General features: G+C 41.5%; 1 protein-coding gene across 4 annotated transcripts in view; it reads left to right on the forward strand.

Annotated features, from left to right (window-relative positions):
- Nucleotides 1–6,113: 6,113 nt before the first annotated feature.
- Nucleotides 6,114–18,850, forward strand: part of DIAPH3 (diaphanous related formin 3) — a gene marked incomplete at its 5' end in the record, with an annotated part of 567,305 nt that continues 554,568 nt past the window's right edge. For 3 of the 4 annotated variants that reach the window (XM_081083268.1, XM_081083269.1, XM_081083270.1), the window contains one exon: nt 6,214–6,393. In XM_081083268.1, the coding sequence (XP_080939394.1) occupies nt 6,214–6,393 (180 nt within the window). Of the gene's footprint in view, nt 6,394–18,850 lie in introns of all 4 variants that reach the window. The other variant, XM_081083267.1, reaches the window with a different exon arrangement.

Genomic DNA, 18,850 nt, shown 5'->3' on the forward strand with positions numbered 1-18,850 from the left:
ATTTATTTAAAATATTGGGAATGCACTCTGGTAGTGACACATTTGGCTTAACCTTAGTTAAGTGTCTCACACTAACAGAAATATTCCTGTTCTATTTTAAATGGCTCTATCATCTATGGACATGGGCAGATTAATTTTCTAATCAAAACATCCTGGGAAACTATTAAGCATGACATTAAACTGTGTTATACTAATTACATTCCCTATGAAGAATTTCTATGTGAGCTTATAGTATAAGACTCTGGAGAAAAAACAGAGCACAAATTGCTTAAATATATTTTAAGAAGAATCACATCTCCATATAATAATTTTGGTTTTAATTTTGCTTTAAATCATCTCTGTTGTCCACAGTGACTCATTATGGTGGCAAGATCTTCTTGACCCTGTTAATCAGATTTTTAAAAAATGGTGTTAAAGGTTGTGTGTGTAATATTGCAAAGGGGTATACTTAGCTCTATTGGAAACATTTGTCTAAAATTAATATTTGCTTCTTACTAGAATAAAACTATCATTTTAAAAAAAGAAAGAACCAAATACAATCAATTGTTATACATTAAGGGGAAAATCACTTAGCAGGGGTCAGAAAACATCTTTCTGTAAAAGACCAGATAGCAGGTATTTTATGCGTTGACGGCCATATGTTGCAACCACAACTCTGCAATTGTAGAGCAAAAGCAGCTATGGACAATATGTAAAAGAAGAGGCATAACTACAGGTCAATAACATTTTATTTACAAAACACAGATGGCAAAACAGAACCACAATGCGATACCACTTCACACCCATTAACATGGCTGGATTAAAAGTCAGGCAAAAGTAATTGTTGGTGAGGATGTGGTGAAACTGGAACATCAAGCCCTGCTGGAGAGAATGTAAAATGGCGCAGCCACTTTGGAAAAGTCTGGTAGTTCCTAAAATGTAGAGTTACCATATGTCCCAGAAATCCTCTCCTGTGCATATATCCAAGAGAAATGAATACTTATGTCTACACAAAGACTTGTACATGAATATTTATAATAGTCATTATTTATTATGGTCAAAAGGTAGAAACAACACAATTGTCCATTGACTAATGAATGGATAAAATAAATATACTATCTCTCTATATAAAAGCCTAATATGTAAAATGTCCCCTCGGGAGTTTGACCGACTGGGAATTTGATTGCTTGCTATGATGTGTGCTGACCATCAGGAGGCGGTGTGGAATGAAGGAAGGCCGTGGCCTGCAGCTGGCAGCCACTAGGGACCCTACCCATGCATGAATTTTGTGCACTGGGCCTCTAGTATTCATATAATATAATGAAATATGACTCAGCCTTTTGGGAATATTTGGGGTGACATCGAGGGTAAGAGTCGTTATTACCTGTACTGTGTGGTTACCTGAGACACCTTGGGTAAAGGTCAGGTATGTTGTTACACATCTTAAAATGCACAGGACAGTCTCCTACCCAACCCCCAACAAAGAATTATCCAGGTCCAAATGTTAATGTCAAGGTTGACAAACCCTAATGTAGACACATACATTATAGAACTATACTAGTGATCATTCTGTGCACATAATTTGCTTCCTCCCATCTAACATTATACTGTAAAACACTGAACATTTAACCAAGACAGACACTCATGTGGAGAGTGTGGAAGGAGCCATGCCTCAAACCTGGTAGAGCAAGCAACACTATTATTTCCTGTCATGGAGGGTTTGGACTGAGGGTACAAAACCAAATAATTATTATAACCACCTTATCATTAAGTACAAAATGCTATAGAATTTGTGTGCTGTACCCTGCTATAGTTAGGTGCGAAAACAATGGTGAAAGTGGTAATGTTAAAGCAATTAGGTTTGAATTAGGTTTGTAATTACGTGGTTCTTGTGTTAGCTCACTGACCACTTGGAAAGCATGCATGACAAAGAAGTGCTTTTATAGTTTAACCTGAAACTTAAATGCAGTGGATTTCCTTGTTCCTACTTCTTGCCTCTGTATTACTTTAAGGGAGAGAAGAGAAATGCATGTGATAAGAGAGATAAAAACAAGTGGAAAGACAGGGTGGAGGGGAGGAAATAGGTTTTATTACTCAGATTAAAATTTTTTTAAAAACTTAATGGCATCCTAAAAATAAATTATTTCATGTTTTCCTTACATGAATTTGATAGCTCATTGTGGTCTCAATGCCATTACTGAGCTATCAAAAATTTACACTAAGATTTTCTGAAGGAATAGGAAGAGTAAGGAAGCTCTCTCTAAAGTTCTTATATCTCTTGTTAATTTGTATATTTTGTTAAAAACTCGATATGAAACATTTCCAATGAACAGAAATTACAGAAAATAATAAAGACACAAATGTACCCACCACTGAGACTAAATACGTGTTAACATTTTGTTAGACTTCAAATCTTTCTCTTTTAATACATGAAACACTTTTAGATACTTTAGCTGTAAAGGTTCAGTTTTAATGCCTTGCTCTTTCTTTTTTTCCTCTCTGGAAGTAGGTGAGGTTGTTGTGTATATTCCCCTTTTGTTTTTGTAATGTTATTACACACACACACACACACACACACACACATTTTTATTTACTATGTATAAATATATATGTGATTTTTCTCTTTGAGATTTACCCACACAGAGGCCAATTTATTTATTTTTAATGCAGGATAGGATTCTACTGTATAATGGTACCTCCATGTATTTTATTCTTTCCCTGACTACAAGATGGTTAAAGAGTTTACCCCTTTTTGCTATTACAAAGTGTTCAAGACATATCTTTGTATGGGTGTCTTTGGGCTTCTCCAGGGAGAAATATAGACATGGAATTGCTGTGTCGTAGGAACATGCACTTTTGCCTTTACTAGGTATTACCAAGTTGCTGTCCAAAGTGGTGGTACTAGTTTTGCACTCTCACCATCTATGTAGGAATCCCTACATCTTGGCCAAAAGTTGGTAACATGGGACTTCATAATATTTGCCAATCTGATGAAGATAAAAAGGTATCTTAGAAAGCTATTTTTTTATGTTATAAAAATTAACTGGGAATGATCCATCTCTTCCCTCAACTTTTCAAAACCTTCTTGTAGAGTCATAACGAGTGAACTTTCACAAGGATTACATTAATAATTGTCTGATGTTCAGACTACACAGACATCATAAAGGAAAGAACATTTCTTGATTCCAAGCTTCCTTAGGCTTGCCTTTTGTCTCATTCAACTTTGTCCCAGCCCTATGTACTGAGCCTTGCACAAGTGGCATTTCTAAAATTGTTGACTCATTGGGGTATATCATCTCCTTGTTGGGGCATCAGAATGAGGGGCATGTTCTTGTGAAGTTTAAATAATAAACACATATAAAAAGTACTTTAAAATGTAAAACTTTGACAAAGTTTGTGAAAAGGTATTATTTTCACAGGTACATTGCCATTGCAAAGAATTTCTATATGAAAAATTTTAGCAAGCTCTATGTAAATCTTGAAAGTTAATTATAATAGCTCCTGCTTATTTATATTTAGTACCTTCAGCATGCAAAGAACATGAGAAAGAAAAGAGCAGTCCTCGACACCAGGGAATTAGTTTGACACCTCGAGCTAAAGCCTCAGTGTTTTTAGAAGCTGGTCTGACACTCACGGCTAGGCCATGCTGTTCTCCTCATGGACATAATGGAACTTACAGAACACCAACACCAGATAACGTCACTCTGACCGTGAAGGGAGACAGAACAAGACTGCTAACTTTGTCTAAGCACAGACAATAACAAGGTCAATGAAAATCACAAAATACCAAACACCCCCTTTCCCTGATACTATGAATGACTGCTTCTGCTTTATCAGTTATAGCTTTAGCCTCATTCTTTAGCCTGTCATCCTTCTAGATAAGATTTAAGATACTCAATCATTGAATTGTCCCCATACCTGACAGCACAGGAATCCAGAGTAACCCTCCCCACTCTGTTTCTGAGCAGTTTTCCAAAATCACCTAAGTAAAGTTGAAATCATTCAAGTCCTTTCTGGTTCCTTCTTACTGAGAAAGCCCATGTTTCCCCATAGTGCATGTTCTCATTCCATGTGAGTAAATAAACTGCACTTGTTCAACTACCTGTTTTTCTCCTGGTGGTCTCTGGTGGGAGGGGCTTTCACAGACACCTCTAAGAACTTTACATATGCTATCTCATTTAAGCCTGACAATATGCATTTGTTAGGCATTATTATTAGAGGCTTGATGCACAAAATTCATATAAGAGTAGGCCTTCCTTCCCCCCTGCTGCTGGCACTGGCTTCCCTATGGCACCCAGGCTTCCCTCGAAGCCCTGGCTTTGGAAGGATGTCCGGTCTAATTAGCATACTACCCTTTTATTAGTATAGACTAGAGGCCTGGTGCATGAAATTTGTGCGGGGGGGGGGGGGGGGGGTGTCCCTCAGCCCAGCCTGCACCCTCTCCAATCTGGGATCCCTCTCACAATCCAGAACTGTTGGCTCCCAACCGCTTGCCTGCCTGCCTGCCTGATTGCCCCGAACTGCTTCTGCCTGCCAGCCTGATCGATGCCTAAATGCTCCCCTGCCAGACTGATTGCCCCTAACAGCCCTCCCCTGCCAGCCTGGTCGCCCCTAACAGCCCTTCCCTGCTGACCTGGGTCCCACCCAACTGTTCTCCCCTGCTGTCCTGGTTGCCCCTAACTGTCCTCCCCTGCAGGCCATCTTGTGTCCACATTGGGGTGGCCATCTTGTGTGTTGGAGTGATGGTCAATTTGCATCTTACACTTTTTTATATAGGATTATCCTCTTTTTTTCAGATGGAACGGCAAAGAAAGTTCAACATCATCTCCAACATTACATATCTAATGACAGGAAAAAAACTTGCATCTGGGTTGCAAGTCATCAAGACATTAGAAACTCTCCTGGATCTTCTCCTGAAGATTAGGTACTCTTTGAGGACAGAGATTAGCATAGACAGTCTGGTACAATAAAAACAAACATCAAAACCAAGCTAAAACCCAAAACTGTAGTGTCAAGACTTAGTTGGAACTAAGTCCTATTTTCTAAACCTCTGTGCTAATATCCCAGAGTTGCTAGGGTTGTTTCCTGAACCCAAATCAGTACTGCGTGTTTACCAGGATCTTGGCTCACATCACCTCCAGGGAGTCAAGAGATGGATAACTTAAGGAAAGAGTCAAAAGTAAAGGACGACTTGTAAGGGGACAACGCACTCTGATGAGTGGGAAAAGTGCTTGAGCCTTGTGATTTGGCCATCGGTACACACAACAAATTCTTTCGCACGGTTTTAGCTCAAGGCCTTCATTATTCGCGCAACTTCCGCCTGCTTGGAATACCTTTTATCTAATTATCCCACCACTCTTTTCTGCCTAAAGTCTATGCATTCTTCCTTTCACCTTTCCGGATCTGCTCCGGGATTTAGGATCTTGGGCCTTAGTTCTCAATGAACTTTTAAAACTGCTGTAACATTCTCGTTATTTTGTTGTAAGGATTGGGAACCACATTAGATTGTCATGTCAGTTCCATGTGGCGTGACCTAGCACTTTTTGACTTTTGGTGGCCCCCCTGACACCCAAGCGGGCTCCGAGCACCCAGGCTCTCAGCAGTCGCTCAGTAAATATGTGGAGGAAGCAATTTTTATTTTATTTTTTTAGCGGTTGGGGCGCTGTGGTTCTCTCCCGCCTGGCACCCCTTCAAGCAGAGATCCTTGAACTACTTTGACCAGTGACCTTCACACAGACCTGCAAAAAACGTTAGCAGAGGATTTCACACTCCAGAGCCGCACCAGTGGCGGGGCGGGGCGGGTCTCGCCTGCTTTCCGGGTTCGAGGGAGCCCGGTCCTCCAAATTCCAACCCAACCAGACATGTGACTGCGGCTAGGCGCTTGGCGCTCCAACCCGGCTCCGCCCCGAGCCGGACCCGCTGCGCCAGAACCCGCCGAAGGGCTGAGTGGGCAAAGGAGCGGACCGCACAGCCAATCGTACTTCTTTGTGCCCGGAAGGGGCGTGTCCTGGGCGGGTCAGTGCCCTCGCGGCGCGGGATTGGTGGGTTCCCGCGAGGGCCGCGGTGGCGGGAGTTTTCGGATGTGTTGGCGGCGGCCCCTGCAGCAGCGGTTGGCTGGTCCTGCCCGCAGACCTGGGCGGCGGAACCCGGAGGCCAGTCGCGCAGGGTCCTCAGGCTCCTCTCTCCCGACCTGCTGAGCGGCCGCCTCTGTCCGTGCCCGGAGCTGCGAGGAAGATGGATCGGCACCGGCCACGGCTGCACCACCCGCCGCAGGGCTCCGCCGCCGGGGCCCCCTACCCCTCCTCCGCCTCTCTCCGCGGCTGCCGGGACGGCAGGGTGCCGCGCAGGAAGGGCCCCCAGCACCCCCCGCCGCCCCGCGGCCCCGAGGGGCCTGGAGAGAAACGCCCCAAATTTGTAAGTTTCACGTGGGGCCGGGGTGGGGCGGCTCCTGCGGGTGACAGTCCCCTGCCATTTCTCTGAAGCGGGCGGGCCTGCAGGGCCTGGGGGCTGAGTTTTGTTCTAGTTTCCAGCGCTGCCAGCACTTTATACGGCGACACGGTTCCTTCTGTTCGGATCCTCCGACATACACTGATTATTGTGTTGCCCCGAATTTCTCAAGGCCGTTCACAGGTTTATGTATTGACGCCTTGTAGGTGGGTACCCCTAGCATCTGAGGGTAAGAGACGTATCAAAGTGAACTTCAGGTATTTTTTCCTGCTTAATATTTCAATCCAAGAAAAACGTTTTAAGCTAGATACAGTTTTCCAAGTCGAAACAGCTCGTTATAAAACTTGGGCGGGGCCATGCGGTCATCGCTAAAGAATGTTCAGAGTGGAAAGAAGCCCAAGTTTTTGAAACTCGCTATTCCGATTGCTGCCCTTATTCACTGTAACAACCAAGGGGAGTGTCTTGTAAATCTTCTTGTTGATATCAACTAGTGGAAGAATGGGCAGTGGTGACAGTTCGGTGTGTGTTTCTGTGTAAATAAGTGACTTAGAGTATTGATAGATTTGGGTTGAGACCAACAGGATTGAAAATTTAATACTGACCCCTCCATTTTACTTAAGCGTATGGAAAAACATTTGTTTTATTCATAGGTGAAATTATCAGTACAGAATGTGCCTTCTGTGAACAAATATATCGTTAGGAATTTAAGTTAGGATACACAGATTAGAGAATAAAAATTTGTGGATGAGGAGTGACTTGCTAATTATAACAGTTAAAACTGATAATTGAGTCAAACTGGGAGCAGAGCTCTGAGATGTAGCAGAATACTGGCAATGAGAGACAAGATGGATTAATTATGCTAAATTAATCATCAAGATGCCCAGAGGAATGGTGGGATTTTGCAGGAGGATCAAATGTGTTGTTGATTGTTACTTGACAGAGTTGAGGAATAAATAGGATAGGGTTAAAATGGCAATGAAACATTCTACCTAATATGAGAAGAATCCAATGGGGCAACAGCTGTTCTTCCTTTAATAGTTTGCTCTCTTGGTTAAAAAGTCATTCCATTTTGTCTCTGACTCCTGTGCTCCAGAATACACAAGGTGTAAGTTTCTGTGACTCCTTTGGAGCAAGGATGTAATGAAAACAAAACCTAAATTAATGTCAGGTGATTTGGATTCTAGTAGTCTGCTGTTTTTCATTTCTTAGGTGTGTGGAAAGGGTTATTGTGAAGATGAACATAAAACAATATATTTAAGCTCTAAAACTAATAAACATCTCAAATAGTGTGTTTTTAGATAGGAGTCTTATTTGAATAATGACTCCATAATTAATTTAGAAGTAATTTGGGCCCTTTATAATCTCTGAAACTAATTTAGATTCTTTTTCAAAAAGATATATTTTTATTGACTTTAGAGAGGGAGAAAGAGCAAGAAACATCACTGATGAGAATCATTGATTAGCTGCCTCCTGCGTACCCCCTACTGGGGATCAGGCCCTCAACTTGGGCTTGTTCCGTGACCTGGAATCGAACTGTGACCTCCTGGCCATGATGCTCAACCACTGAGCCACACTGGCCGGACTAATTTAGATTCTTGCTTACATGGTAATGTAACCAGAACCAAGGTGTGACTGTCTGACCCCTGAAACTAAACTCATGAGACAGATGCTAGTGAGAAAGGGAGAAAAAGGTTTTATTCAAGTGTCAGTCACCTGAGGAGATGCGGGACTCTTGGCACAAAGCTCATCTCCACATCTTAGTGCAGGCAGAGGTTTTTATAAGAAGGAGGAGGGAAAGCAGAACAAAGAAATCAAGGGGAGGGAGTTGAAAGGTTCTGTGCATGCAGGCCAGCACAGTCCATTCCGATAAGGATCTCACAGCTGGTCAAGTAATGGTTTGGTGTGTGTCATCCTAGTTCTCCATCATCCTGCTTCTATGGTTGAAGCTCAGCAAATCTCCGGAATGTCGGGCTCTGTATCTTCTGAAGTTAGTTCTTAGGATTCTTACACAAACATGCCGAGTTAGAGTTAGCATTTACAGAAACAATGTCAAATAAATGGTGGGGTGGGTTACAGTTCCCACTGCTACAGTTACTTCTTTAGATATATTTTCCATTTCACTAATTTTGTTGTCAACTGTGTCTAATCTGTAGATTGTTTCATTTGAGTTTATCAATTATTTTTTATTTCTATAAGTTTCATTTACTTCTTTTTCATATCTGCCTGGTCATTCTTCAAAGTTCTGTTTCTTATTTCTTTAGGCCTTTCTTAGCTCTTCTTCCTTATTTGACAGTCCTGGTATGTGCAATCTTTGGACTGTCTACATTGACTTGAACTCAGTGGTGGCTTGCTCTCTCTCCTGTGCTTGTTGATCTTTTTTTTTTTTTTTTTAATTAAATCTTTATTGTTCAGATCAGGGGTCCTCAAACTATGGCCCACAGGCCACATGCAAATACAAATATTGTATTTGTTCCCGTTTTGTTTTTTTACTTTAAAATAAGATATGTACGGTGTGCATAGGAATTTGTTCATAGTTTTTTTTAAAAACTATAGTCCGGCCCTCCAGCGATCTGAGGAACAGTGAACTGGCCCCCTGTTTAAAAAGTTTGAGGACTCCTGGTTCATATTATTACAGTTGTTCCTCTTTTTTCCCCCCATAGCTCCCCTCCACCCACCCCTCGCCCTCACCCCCCTCCCCACTGTCCTCATCCATAGGTGCACGATTTTTTGTCCAGTCTCTTCCCGCATCCCCCACACCCCTTTCCCCCCCAAGAATAGTCAGTCCACTCCCTTTCTATGCCCCTGATTCTATTATAATCACCAGTTTATTCTGTTCATCAGATTATTTATTCACTTGATTTTTAGATTCACTTGTTGATAGATGTGTATTTGTTATTCATAATTTGTATCTTTACCTTTTTCTTCTTCTTCCTCTTAAAGGATACCTTTCAGCATTTCATATAATCCTGGTTTGGTGGTGATGAACTCCTTTAGCTTTTCCTTATCTGTGAAGCTCTTTATCTGACCTTCAATTCTGAATGATAGCTTTGCTGGATAAAGTAATCTTGGTTGTAGGTTCTATGACACGTGTGTCAGAGATGACACGTGAACTCATTCTTTTGGTTGATTTTTCTTTGTTATATGGCATTTAAATATATAAAAAATATCAAAAATATAAGTCTTTGTTTTACTATGGTTGCAAATATCAAAAAATTTCTATATGTGACACGACACCAGAGTTAAGTTAGGGCTTTTCAAAATGCTGACACGCCGAGCTCAAAAGGTTCGCCATCCCTGCTAGTCATTAGGTCACCCAGTTGCCTGGGCAGCTGCTTTTGAGTAGGACAAGTAATGTAAGTTGTGACTGGAGCAGTGATGACTTGGGTGTTTGTATTTTGCACACTCTACAAAGCTGCAAGCTGGTCCTGGCGTAGTTTAAGACGGCAGGAGTTCTGAAACCCTGGTTTACTTTGAGCCCGATAAAGCAGACAGACCTTTGCTTTCTACCGAGTGTATAGTTGTGGGCCTCAAGTTACTTTTGAATTGTGTATCTAAGTTTATAGTATAGGGCTGCTCCCCATAGATGTGTGTAAATAGTAGAGATTAGTCTATTGTAAATGGCTGTACAATGAACCAACTGCTTTTGGGCTGTTTATGCACTAACCCGCTTGCCTTCTGTAGAAAATAGGTAAGCAGTGAGTATTGAGATGCTGGGATAGTTACTAGGGGACAGGATGCAAACCCGAGGCTGAGAGGACAAGGCAGGTCCCCAGGTGAAGACTGTAAAAGTAGATAGAATTCAGTAGGGCCATTAAGCTTGGTACCTGCCCTAGGCCACACCCTTAGTACCTGCACCTGCTTCCTTTCTAGAAGAAAACAAAGCAGTTGCCTTTCAGTGATATGGGCCCTCCATTCCCACCTCTCACTATTAGAGACACATGGTACACCCAGCAGCGGCCACCAGATCCAGAGTGAGAGCAGGATTTGTGGCTTCTGGAGAAGTCTCTATCTCTAGGATGTGGGACAGTCTTTTGAAAGGAGGCCTGTAAGTTTGGTAACCCAACTTGGCAGAGTAGCTCTTTTTAATTAGGAATATCCTTTAAAAGTTCTTACAGCCTTTAGTGTAAAACTTTCATCTAATCTTATGGTTTCCATTGAATAGGTTGTTAATTATTGCTTAATTATATCATTACAGTTTTGGTTGTGAGAGATTTTCACCCTGTCCATTAATATCTGTATGTCTGCAGTGTTTGGGCATCATTAGTAATAACAGTTATGAGTGAGTCAAGCACAGTTCTAGGTGATTTACAAATATCAACTCCTTTAATGCGTACAACAATGCTATGAAGTAGATTATTGGCTTTGTTTGCTGGATGGGAAAACTGGGGACAGAGGTTAAATTGCTTTAGGTGACATAGCTGCCAGTTGGTGAGACTGGAATTTGAACCCAGGCAAATTGTCTTTGCTCTCCCATGCTCTTGGGAGGGAGTTTTAATCTCTACTGCTCCTTTTGTCATTCAGGAACCATTAACAGTAGTTAGTAATGCCTTTAAGGAATATAGAATTAGCAATTTCCTGGTTATAGGCTGTTTGTGAGGGTGAAGGGGTATTATGTTGGAGAACTTTTGTTTATTGTACTGAGAATTTGACTGTAGTTAAAATCACAGTAGGCTTGAAGAGATTAGCACATGCTTGCCTAATTGCTTTGGGTTTATTTGGAAGCAGCTGTGGCAGGCTGAATAATGACCCCTACCCCCAAAGATATTCACACCCTAATCCCCAGAACCTGTCAATGTTCCAAAAAAGGACTTTGAGGCATGATTAAATTAAGGGTTTAATAATGAGATTATCTTGAATTATCAAGAATTGGTCCTAAATGCAAACTTGTATCTCTCTATATAAAAAAGCCCATGGCCTGCCCTCGCCGGTTTGGTTCAGTGGATAGAGCATCGGCCTGCAGACTGGGGGCGGGTCCCAGGTTCAATTCAGGCTAAGGGCACATGCCTGGGTTTCAGGCTTGATCCCTAGTAGGGGACATGCAGTAAGCAGCCGGTCAATGATTCTCTCTCATCATTGATGTTTCTATCTCTCTAACCCTCTCCTTTCCTCTCTGAAATCAATAAGAGTATATTTAAAAAAATAAATAAATAAAAAGCCTGTGGCGCTAACACTGTAAGGACCAAAGACCGGCAGGGTGGGCGGGGCTGTGAGTGAGGGAAGGTGCGCTTGGGTGGGCAGGGCCATAGGATTTCGGGTGCTGGCCTTCTAGTATCCTTATAAGAGGGAGGCAGAGGAAGATTTGATCACAGAAGAGAAGGAAATGTGACTATAAGGCAGGGATTGGTGTTGGCAGTCACAAACCAAAAACGCTGGAAGGAACAAGGAACCATTCTCCCATGAGTCTCCAGCAGGAGACACTTTGATTTCAGCTCAGTGAGTCTGATGTTGGACATCTGGCCTCCAGAACTGAGGGACACCATTTTTGTTTCAAGCCATCAACTTTGTGATAATTTATCATAGCAGCATAGGAGACAACAGCAGGCATAGCTTCCAGGGTGACCATGTTGAAAGGTTTATTTTAACAGGTTAAAAATGTATGTTGCAGGAGAACAATTAGACTCACTTAAATCTCTTTCTTGTAGTGTTTTACTTTGGAAGGTTTGTGATTTGGGAGAGTATAAGATAACCACAGTTTGGTCCTCTGGAATAACAACAAGAACCATCACTCATATTGGTCTGCTGTATCATTTAAAAAAAATGTTTTTGTTTATTTTAGAGAGAGTGGAAGGGAGAGGGAGAGAGAAAAATTGGTGAGAGAGAAACATCTACCAGCCTCCTGGATGCCCCCTACTGGAATAGAGCCTGGGTGGGCATGTACCCTGACCAGTAATTGAACCTGTGACTTTCTCGTTCATGGGACAACACCCAACCAATTGAGTCACACCGGCCAGGGCTGTTGTGTCATTTTCATAATTGCTAGAAAGCTGAGAAAAGATGGAGGTGATGTCTCTGTGCCCTTTTTTGAATTTACTTCTTCTTGGAGTCTGTAGCTAAAGTGATGTTTTCAGTTGTCCTAGAGTTAATGAGTCAAGAATTGGAGGTAGTATTCTTTGTTGAAGGCTTTAGGCACCTGAGTTTTATTCAAGTCATATTCCACCTAACCCAGTGGTCAGCAAACTGCGGCTCGCGAGCCACATGTGGCTCTTTAGTTCCTTGAGCGTGGCCACGAAGTTTCAATCGCACTGTACGTGCGTGTCCGCATGTGGTATTCTGTGGAAGAGCCACACTCAAGGGGCCGCAGTTTGCCGACCACTGACCTAACCCATCAAACACTGAAACCTTCATAAGGTAAAATTATTATTATTATTATTTTTAATTCTCACTTGAGGATATGTTTATTGATTTTAGAGGGGAAGGAAGATATATAAAAATATGTCCCAGTAAAAAATATATATAAATATATATATTTTAGAGGCCCGGTGCACAAAATTTGTGCACTGGGGAGGGGGGGGGGGAGGGGCGGGGTGGTCCCTCAGCCTGGCCTGCGTCCTCTCACGGTGCAGGAACCCATGGGGAGCAGGCCTAAGCCGGCAGTCAGACATTCTTAGCGCTGCCTCAGAGGCAGGAGAGGCTCCTGCCACCGCCGCTGCGCTTGCCAGCTGTGAGCCCAGCTTCTGGCTGAGTGGCACTCCCCCATGGGAGTGCACTGACCACTAGGGGACAGCTCCTGCGCTGAGCGTCTGCCCCCTGGTGGTCAGTGTGCATCATAGTCACCAGTTATTCCACCGCTCGGTTGATTTGCAGGTTAGCCTTTTATTATATAGGCTATACTAGGAGCCCAGTGCACGATTCAAAATTGTGTGGCACTGCCCATTCGCCTGCAGCCCTGCCTTGACACCCAACCTCTCCATGTAGAGCTCCAGCATGCCTGGCCCAGCCCCCAAACCCTCTGGCCTTCTCTGGCCGCTTCAAGCCCCGCCCTCAGTCCCTCAAGTTGCCTAGGGCTGGTCCCAACTTCTCTGGCCACCTCCCTGCTTCCGCCCCATCTCCAGAGCAATGCGGCGTATCAGCCCTGTCATGGCACTGGAGGAGAGCGTGGAAGCCTCCCGCCTGCTGCGCTGTGCTCCTTCCCTTGGCAGGTGGGCCACGGGGCACTCAGAGTGCAAGCGGTGGGTGGTGAAGGACTGGTGAGGAGGGCGCTATGGGCCTTCACCCATGCCCTCCCCAGCACGGGATGGTCCCGCCTCTGGGCGCCTCCTTGCTTCTGCCCCGTATCTGGAGCAATGCCCCAGCTAATATGCTGATGACCTGGTTGTTACCGTTACAGTGTATCGACCATTAGCATATTAGCTCTTTATTAGTATAGGTGTGTGTGTGTGTGTGTGTGTGTATATTTATATGTATATTTATATATATGGATGTGAGAAAGAAACATGAATCTGTTGCCTCCCGTAAGCCCCTACCAGGAATCAAGCCCACAACCTAGGTATGTGCCCTGAGCAGGAATTGAACCCACAACCTTTTGATGCTCCAACCAACTGAGCCACCTGGCCAGGGCAGGTAAAATTATTTTATTCAGGCCAGTCTTCTAGGTAAATTACTCTGAATTTTCCCAGACTTAATTTTTTTTTTTTTTACTTTCTGTTCTTCCTAATAGAGACTATGAAGTTTTTTTATTCTTTAATATACGATTTTTTTCAAAAGAAACAATTATATCAACTGGGTTTTGGAGAGTACAACTAGCTGCTGAAAGTAGATGATATAGTATTTATTACTTCTGGATTACTCTGGATCTTTTCTTTGTGGGTTAAAAGGGGTGGACATAGGGATGATTTCAGATTTAGAGCATGGCTTAATTGCTTTTTTTCAAAGACTCATGTCTTTAATTATGAAGCAAGCAAACTCACATACATTTATTACACTGGCATCTCATTTAGTCTGGTAGCAATTGCTTCTGAACAGATGTTACCTGAAACACCTTTGTGTAGTTGGTAGAATGCTAAAATTTGTCATGTTTTTATTATTGTTGTCTCAAATTAAGTCTACTTTATGGCATAACTTTATTGCTGTGTCCTAGAATTTTTATATATTTATTGCCTTATAAATTGGATTTAAAATTGGCTTTTTATGTACAATGTAAATTAACATGTGTATAACTTGTTTATGCTTGCAGAATAATGCAAGAAAAAACTGCTACGTATTACACTACTGTAATTGTCTTTAATTCAGCATATAGTATCCTCCAAACTAAGAGTGAAATGAATGCTACAGAATATGCTTACCATCACACTCTACTTGTTTATCTCAGAAACTAATTTGACTTTTAGATCTGTAAAATATAGATTAAGCATAACCTTTTACTTCATGGGATATTAAAGATCAAAGCATAGCTTTCTTTGAACAGGATCTTTAAAGGTAACTTTTCTCTCACTAGCAGTATGGTGGCATTGAAATACCTTACCATTGGGGATCATTTTCTCAAATAGCAAATCAAATCATTATTATTAACTTAGGGGAGAATTTTAAGAGTTTCAATAAGTTAGTTTTGGTGCTAGAATATTCAGGTTACTAGCTAATTAATGAAAATTACTTGGAAATGCTTGCCATAGATTTTATTCTGCAAAAAGACCCACTGCCATCCTTTCTTACAGTTTTTTTTTTTTTTTTTGTAGAAGAGGCATTGTGAATAACATTAATGAGCACTGACTTATCCCGCTCTTAGGACTTGAATCCTAGCTATTTCACTTATCAGTTGTGTGAACTTGGGCAAGTTACTTAACCAGTCTCGGTGCCTCTGTTTGCTCATGTGTAAAAGGGAGTTGGTGGGAAGATTAAAAATTAATGTGATGGGCTTAGAATAGTGAACTCCATGTAAATTTTGCCATTTATAGGATTGCTGTTGTCTTCATTAGTAGTAATAGTAGTAGTATAATTTTTGTCTGGAATTCATGGCACTGGGAATACTACATTGAATATTTGAATAAATTTCTTAATGCTAGAAAGTCTTAATTGGGCCAGGCTTTTTTTCTCATGGTGTGGTGGAGGCAAAGTCATTCTGTTCTCAGTTTTTATTCTAAGGAAGCTCATACAGCTCTGGAACTTGGGACCAATGAGACTCACAAAAAGAAACCTACAAAGGAAATACCTCAAATTTAGGAAAAAAGTCTGTGATATTTCAGTGTGGACTTGAATGAGAATAAAAATGTTACATATATTTGTATGTATAGACATAAAACTACGTATAACTCTTTGTGCTTATGGCTTTTCATAACCATAAGATCAAAACAGATTTATATATATACTCCAACGCAACAGTAGAGGCAATAAAATTCAAATGAACAGTAACATCAATTTAATGTGATTGACAATGATGTTCAGCTGAAATTGTCATTATTGGATTTAATAGTGGAAAGATATATATGATTTCCTGTTTTCTTTTTGTCATCTTGACTCTTGGCTGGAAATGGAATCCCAGGGGCTGAGGAAGCTAAGTACAGAGCAATTAATCCACGCACTCAGGCCTGTCTTCGAGCATCACCTGCCTTTTCCACAAGGTCTTGACTTGAGGCTGTGCGTGAAGTGTGAACTCTTATAAGCCTGTTTATGATAAAAAAAAATAGCCATATGTAAACTTTTTTTTTAGCAAATTGTATGAAATTGTTGAAAAAAGAGCAGAAGGAATCACAGTCAAGATTACAAGCATCTGTATTTATTTTTCTCTTAAGTTTCCACAGCTCTGGGAACATGGTTCCTTGAGTAGTGTTGTTTTGGAATTATGAGCAACCATTTGGAACTGAATACTTCCCAAGTGGAGGAGGCTTGTAAAAACCTACCTGGCATGATGCTGTTGTTTTTGGCCTTCCCCTGTCACCATATTGGTATACACCCAATGCAAGTGTGGCCACCCATAGTGCCTGCCAGAACATGGTTGTAGAGTGGTCATTCAGATTGTCCAGAATATACTTACATTACTTCTACTGTTTAAGATAATTCTGGGAAAACGCACAATTTAAAAATTCTTATATAATTGGAGAGTCTGTGGAAGGGTTCTGCAGGCCTCAGTTTGAGGAATCTGGAGATGACTTTAAATGAAGAAGTTAGAAAAGTATTTGAACCAGGCAAAGGTTTTGCACCTTCAGTCCTTTGTCTAGTGATGGATTAAAAGTGATTAGTAAATATTTAGGATGTATCAATGTGCTTCAAAAGAGTTTACTTCTAAGTAGTTTTCTGAGGATAAACATTTTTCTTGCAATCTTTAAAATATTTTATTATAATAAAGAGGTATAGAACACTATACACTAACCAATAAGCTTCAGAAATGAAACTTTATAAATCCTATTGAAATTTTCATTTTTCTCCCTTCCTATCAATATTTCCTTATAATCTTTGCTTTTCATTTCCTTGAGGTAAGGGCTTTTGAAAAAATTTGATTAGTTTTGTTGTTGTTTTAGTTATATCTATCTCTTTTCTCTAAAAATAGATCTGTGGATGGAATTAATATACAATATCTTTCTATCTCTCTGTCTTTGAGCATCATAGCCCATCTTAAATACATTGAATCCTAGTTCCCTCTTCCTTTCAAGTATGTTCTTAGGGCATTCTGTTTGCTGAGGGACTTGGGTATATCCAGGTAGCTGAGACCCTGGTCAGACCAACATGGGTTAAAGATAGCTAACTGCCTGTTCAACTCTCTTCAAGGAAATTATTGCTAATCCTATGTCATTCTAGAAGTTAAAAAGAAAGAAAGAAAGAAAAAAAAAGTGCATGATTCTTTTGTGTTTATGGTATAGAATTTCTTGAAACTCTTAGGCTCATGGGTTAGTCTAATTGTAAGATCCATAATACTGCATTTATTTGGCTGATTTTATTATGAAGTATCTTCTCAGGATGTGGGGAGTTTATCTTGTTATTGCTACATTTTGCCAAGGTGGATATTTGTGCATCATAAAATGAAACTCTGTAATATTGAGTTTTTAACTAGGAACTGCAAATTGGTGACATTAATTATGGACTGTATCATATTATGAAGCTGTTTTTGTTTATCTATACCTTGGGTAGAATGCAATATATAATGGCAATTACATTCATTTCAAATAAAAACTTTGACAACCTGAGAAATGAACATGAAAAATACAATGCATATAATCTGCAATCAGGAATTCAATGTGATAGTTTCATTTCTTTATAGAACGTGACGTTCTTCAATTAAAACCATGTTCTAACTTAGCCTCTCTTCTGTTCCTATTAATATGTTATCTGTAGTCTGCTTTTGGTTGCTTTATGCATGTGGTTGTAAGCTTTTGGGAATCACTTTCTTGGTGGTGTCTGGTATAGGCTTGAGCTTATAGTAGGAATGTGAATGCTTGGTTAATTGAAAATGTATGTAAAATTACTCTTGTAACCTTACACCTCATGGTTCATTAATCAATCTATTATTAATTTAAATTTAAATCTTATTGATATACCATAAATGTCTATTTCTTTTTATAAAAGACTAGTGACCCAGTGCACGGAATTCGTGCACATTAAAAGGAAATTAGAGGAAATATTTTAATATTGCTATTTGCCCTTTCTCTATAATAGAAGTGTCAGAGATGAAAGAAAATTAGTAAAATGTATATGAAAATCTTCCTCCTGTCAGAGTTTGGGGCACACCACGGGAACCTGAGTCAAGTCCCTGCCCACCCATGTGCACCTCGAAATCGCGTGAGACCCAGACCCAGCCGGCCCCACCCCCATTGGGCTAGAGCAGCCGTGGGCAAACTACGGCCCGCGGGCCGGATCCGGCCCGTTCGGCTGTTCTTTCTGGCCCGCGGAGCCAAAAGAGCGGAGGGTTCTCTTGCTCTCTCCTCCGCTCCTTCACCAGCAGCAGTGTTAACATGTATTAGTTCACACAAACACTCCATCCATGCTTTTGTTCCGGCTCTCTGGTCCAGTTTAAGAACCCATTGTGGCCCTTGAGTCAAAAAGTTTGCCCACCCCTGGGCTAGATACAGACCCAGCTGGCCCCACCCCCATCAAACCCCACTAGGTGGGGGGTGCGGCCTCAAGTTGCCTGAACTGGCGCCAGGGCGGTGGGGGTAGCCTGAGGTCCCCTGTCAAGCCCTGCCAGGAGGGGTGCAGCCTCAGGTCCCTGCAGATTGCTTGTTGAGGCTCGTTATGGGAACTCGGCCTCCGCTGTGGGCGCAGCCATCTTATGTTATGGAATCCCTGCCTCTGCTGTGGGTGCAGCCATCTTGACCATTATGGCATGACTGTCAATTTTCATATTCCCTCTTTATTAGATAAGATTTCAGTGGTGGTGGGTGAGGGCATAGACCAGTGATGGCGAACCTATGACACGCGTGTTAGAGGTGACATGCGAACTCATTTTTTTGGTTGATTTTTCTTTGTTAAATGGCATTTAAATATATAAAATAAATAT

Source organism: Myotis nattereri, assembly GCF_964212035.1.
Source record: "Myotis nattereri genome assembly, chromosome: 2".
Lineage (NCBI taxonomy): Eukaryota > Metazoa > Chordata > Mammalia > Chiroptera > Vespertilionidae > Myotis > Myotis nattereri.